This window comes from Tupaia chinensis, unplaced genomic scaffold (genome assembly GCF_000334495.1).
Source record: "Tupaia chinensis unplaced genomic scaffold, TupChi_1.0 Scaffold148210_1, whole genome shotgun sequence".
NCBI lineage: Eukaryota > Metazoa > Chordata > Mammalia > Scandentia > Tupaiidae > Tupaia > Tupaia belangeri.
In genome coordinates, this window is record NW_006208060.1 from 245,606 (window position 1) to 250,265 (window position 4,660).

At 50.2% G+C, this 4,660-nt stretch overlaps 1 protein-coding gene across 1 annotated transcript in view; it reads left to right on the forward strand.

Annotated features, from left to right (window-relative positions):
* The window catches only part of PRR36 (proline rich 36), a 12,850-nt gene that overhangs the window by 2,292 nt on the left and 5,898 nt on the right, over nt 1-4,660 (forward strand). The window contains exon 2 of the mRNA XM_014584908.1: nt 4,111-4,179. Within this exon, the coding sequence (XP_014440394.1) occupies nt 4,111-4,179 (69 nt within the window). The remainder of the gene's footprint in view (nt 1-4,110; nt 4,180-4,660) is intronic.

A 4,660-nucleotide genomic window follows, 5' to 3' on the forward strand; every position in this document is an offset into this window, starting at 1 on the left:
GTCGACTACATGGGAGTTCAGCAACATAGCCATTACACCAACTGCTGGTCCCCCCATAAATAATTCTTAAAAAGAAGAGAAAATTTAAAAAGGACCAGATCCAGCCAACCATCCACTTTCAGCACAGAAACTTGTGTAGTTGAACCTTGATCTGCTTTTGGTATGTGTTGGGGGGATCCAAGCCTAAAACCTACAATCTCTAGGGATGAGACCTCCTGGGCCAGGCAGTCAAACAGAAGGCCAACTTTCATTGTTAATAGATCTTTAGAGCATTGATTGTAGGCCAGCCCTGGAGCCTCCCTGGAGGAGGAGATTAGCTAGATTCCTTTCTTAATCACACCTTCAATCGTAGTGGGCAGGAGGGAGACAGGAGCACACAGACAGGTGATAGACAAGTGCGTGTAAGGTCAGAGAGCAGAGCCAGCGGATGGCACGGAGGTGAAGGCAGCTGGGTTTTACACGGTCAGCTGTGTGGTTCGAGACCTGGAACTGGTGGCTTGGGAAGAGCATACTGGGAAGGGATTAGCACATGGCATAATGGTTACATCCCTGGAGAATGAATTGCAGCGTGGCGTGGCCATCATCCCTGGGGGATGGTTTCGTGCCTTCCGTCTCTGTCTTTTCAGCGAGCATACGCACCCTCTATCAAAAACCTCTCCTTTATTTTATTATCATCATCATAATCTTCTTTATATTACATTGGGTTACATATAATTTTACAGTGTATTACATTGCTTTTTTTTGGAGAGGTTTTCGCTATAGGGCGCATGCACTCGCCAGACAGACAGAGAGAGACAGAGAGACAGAAAGCGAGAAATCACCCCCCAGAGGTGATGGTCACGCCACAATCCCTTCACCTCCATTCTCCTCTCGGGATCTTGGGCACGCACGCACACGCGCCCAGCGTGAGTTTTAAGCCACCGAGTCCAAGACGTGAACCGCGGTCGACTACGTGGGAGTCCAGCGACATAGCCATTACGCTAACTGCTGGTTCCCCCCTTACATTGCTTTTTGAAAAGGGAATGCCGTGCATGTCAGTCAATACAGAGACATTAATCTCCCCCACTTCATCATTCAATCAAAAGTCTCTCTTAAAAAAACAACAAACAAACAAACAAACAAAAAAATAGGGACCAGCAGGTGGTGTGGTGCTTCAGGGCTCTGAACCCCTACATCCTGGACCTGGTGGTTTGCTTTCTCACTTTCCATCTCTCTCTGTCCCTCTCTAGTTAAATGAAAATAAACAGATAAATAAGTAAAGTGAAATAAAATAACTCCCCCCCCCAAAAAAAAAAGAAAAGAAAGAAAAACAAAGAGCAGACTGGGTCCATGCACGTCCATGGTGCAAACCCCAACAAGAGGGTGGAAGAGAAGGGATTGCGGCATGGCTATTCCCCCGGGCAGTGATGTCTCACTTTCTCTTTCTGGAAATGTACACACCCTCTGTAAGATTTAAAGTCAATTGTGGTAAAAGATATACATACAAAAGTTAACATCTTAGCCAATTTAAAAAAAAATTATTTCATTTTTATTCATTGTCATGATTTTATGATTTTGAAGTTGACCAGAGAAAGACAGAGAGAGAAGGAAAATGAGAAAGCAAGCTGCCAGGTCTGGGACTTGAACCACAGTCAGCCATGTGGGAGTCTAGCTGCCTTAACCACCACCGTACCACCTGCCGGCCCCCAGTTTTTGCTTTTTCATTTGCTAGAGGAAGTGTACTTACCGGAGAGAGAGAATTAGAGAGAAAAGGAGGGGGAGAACCCCCAGATATGGTCATACTGTAATCTCTTCTCTACACATCTCGAGTGTTTCTCAAGCAGTCAGGTCTGGGACTTGAACCTGCATGCAGTCAGCCATGTGGGATCCAGTTGTCTTAATCACCAGGTCTTAGACCACCAGGCCACAGAGCTGGCCCCCTGACCTTAGCCTTTTTTATTTTATTTTCTCCATTTTGCTGCAGGGACCGGTGTTCATCAGAGAGCCAGAGAGAGGGATTGAGAAATCGCCCCACCCCACCTCAACAGGGGATGGCCACACCACAATCCCTTCTGCATTCTCCCCTCCGGATTTTGCATGCACGCACACGTGCCTGGTATATTTTTCAAGCTGCCAGGTCCAGGGCTCAAACTTCACACTCAGCTAAGTGGGATCCAGCTGCCTTAACCACCTTGCTATCTACATCTCCCCGCGTTGGCTATTGTGAATCATGCTGCTGTGAACATGAGTGGACTAACACGTCTCTGAGACTCTGTTTCCAGTTGTTTTGTATATAGATACTAGTGGGATTGCCAGTCATGTGGCAATTCTGTTTAATTTATGGAGTGTCTACCATACTGTTTTCCACCAGGGCTGCGTGGTTTTCCATCCCACCTTTTTTTTTTTTTTTTTTTTTTTTTTTTGAGAGGTTTTCGCTATAGGGCATGTGTGCTCACCAGAAAGAGAGACAGAAAGTGAGAAATCACGCCCCCCCTCCAGGGGGGATGGCCACGCCGCAATCCCTTCTCCTCCATTCTCCTCTCGGGATCTTGGGCATGCACGCACACGTGCCCGGCGTGAGTTTAAGCCACTGGGTTCAGGACTCGAACCACAGTCGACTACATGGGAGTCCAGCGACGTAGCCATTACGCTAACTGCTGGTCCCCATCCCACCTCTGAATGCACAGGGTTCCACTTTTCCCACATTCTTACCAGGACTTGCTACATAATACCCAACTTTTAAGATTCCTTGGATGTGAGGTAGTTACATATTGCTTTGTAACACATCTTCCCAAAACTCAGCTGCTTAAAACAACAGTTTATTATCTTAATCTTACATAGTTTCTGAGGGTCAGGAGCCTGAGTGGCTACACTGGGTGAGTCTACACTGGGTGAGTCGTTCAATCTCCCTGTCCTGCCAGCCCCTGAGCAACCACTGATTAGCCTTGTCATTATAGATTAGCTTGCATTTTCTAGAATGTTCTATAAATAGAATTGTACAGTGCATGTTTTCCATGTGTTTGTGTGGCTTCTTTTGTTTGGCATGCTTTTGAGATTAGTCCGTTTTGAGTGTGCGGGTCGTATTTTCTCCCCTTTTTAATTGCCAAAGTGTTCTATCCCAGGGTCTGCTTTGTCTTATCCGTCCCCTCTCTTTAGGGAATTTTGGGGATTTTTTTTTCTTTCTTTCTTTTAGAGATTTTTTTACTATAGGGTGCATGTGCTCGCTGGAGAGACAGAGAGACAGAAAATGAGAAATCACCCCACCAGGGGTCTGGCCATGCCATAATCCCTCCTCTTCCATTCTCCTCTGGGGCTCTTGGACACACACACACAAGCACCCGGCATGAGTTTTAAGCTACTGGGTCCAGGACTTGAACTGCAGTCAACTAGGTGGGAGTCCAGCGATGTAATTATTATGCCATCTGCTGGTCCCATGGGGAGTATTTTTAAAAGAGGGCAGAATCTAGATCCCAATTAAATATAGGGTGGGTTCAACTCACCTGGAGGGACCCTTGGGCCACAATCAGAGGGCAGGAGAGCCCAGCAGGTGGTGCAGAGGTTAAGGCAGCTGGATCCCACGTGGCCAACTGCTTGGTTCAAGTCCTGGGCCCGGTGGATGCCAGCCCTGCAACTGGAGAGACTAGAGGAGAAAGGATTGTGGCGTGGCCATCTCCCCAGGAGGGTGATTCCTCTCTCTCTGTCTCTCTCTCTCTCTCTGTCTCTCTTTCTCTCCCTGACAAGCCCACACACCCTATTACAAAAACAAAACAAAGTGAGAGAGCCTCTGAGTGGATGGATGGGATCTGGGCCCCAGGGCGCTGTCCGTGGCGCGCGGGTGTAGACAGGCAGGCAGAGGAACTCTGACCCGGCTGGGACCCTTGGATGGGATCTTCTTTGTGCAGTTGGTTTTAAGTTTATTTGATGAATTTATTTTTCAAGAGAGAATGGGGAGACAGTACCCCCATAGGGTCTGGCCCTGCATCCAGCCCTCAGATGGTGGGCACACGCATGCTCAGCTCAGGTGGCTCAGGGAAGCCTGGGAAGGAGCCCGGGCTTTCCCACGAGGGGCAGCTTCCAGACTGCTGCAACCGCTGTGCCACCATCTGGCCTTGCACTTTTGTCACCTCCCAGCTTTCCAGCATTCGTGCCCCCCTCCCCCAAAGACCCGCTCCCCAAGAAGCCTTTGCGGGCCGACCTCCTGTGAGCTCGGGGGTGTGGATCGTGGGGGACGCCCTGCTCTGTGGAAGGTGGTGGTCACCTCTCCCCATCCTCTGCTCCCTCCCGTCTTCCCAAGGCTCTGGGGTCCACCTCGCATCTCCTGGGTTCCCAGGGCTGCATCCCCAGCAGCCTCTCCCCCCACACCAGATAAGTAGGAAGTTTCCGGGGCCTGGAAAAAAGCCTTAGGCTACGAGAGAAGCAGCTGCCCCAAGGACCCTTGGCGGCCTGGCCTCGGTGGTCGCTAAGCCCAGGACCCGGACCAGGGACACCGAGCGGTCCGATTGGTCCATCGGCCCGCAGCGCGGTGGTCCCGCCCCCTGGTTGCCAGGACCCAGCCTATCCACCTCCAGGCAGTCACCAGGTGGTTGGGGTGGGGGTCAGGACAGGTGTCGGTGAGTTGAGGGGCGAGGACCACAAGAGATCTCTCCCCCAGCCGCTCGGGTCTCTGGGATCTCTGGGGTCC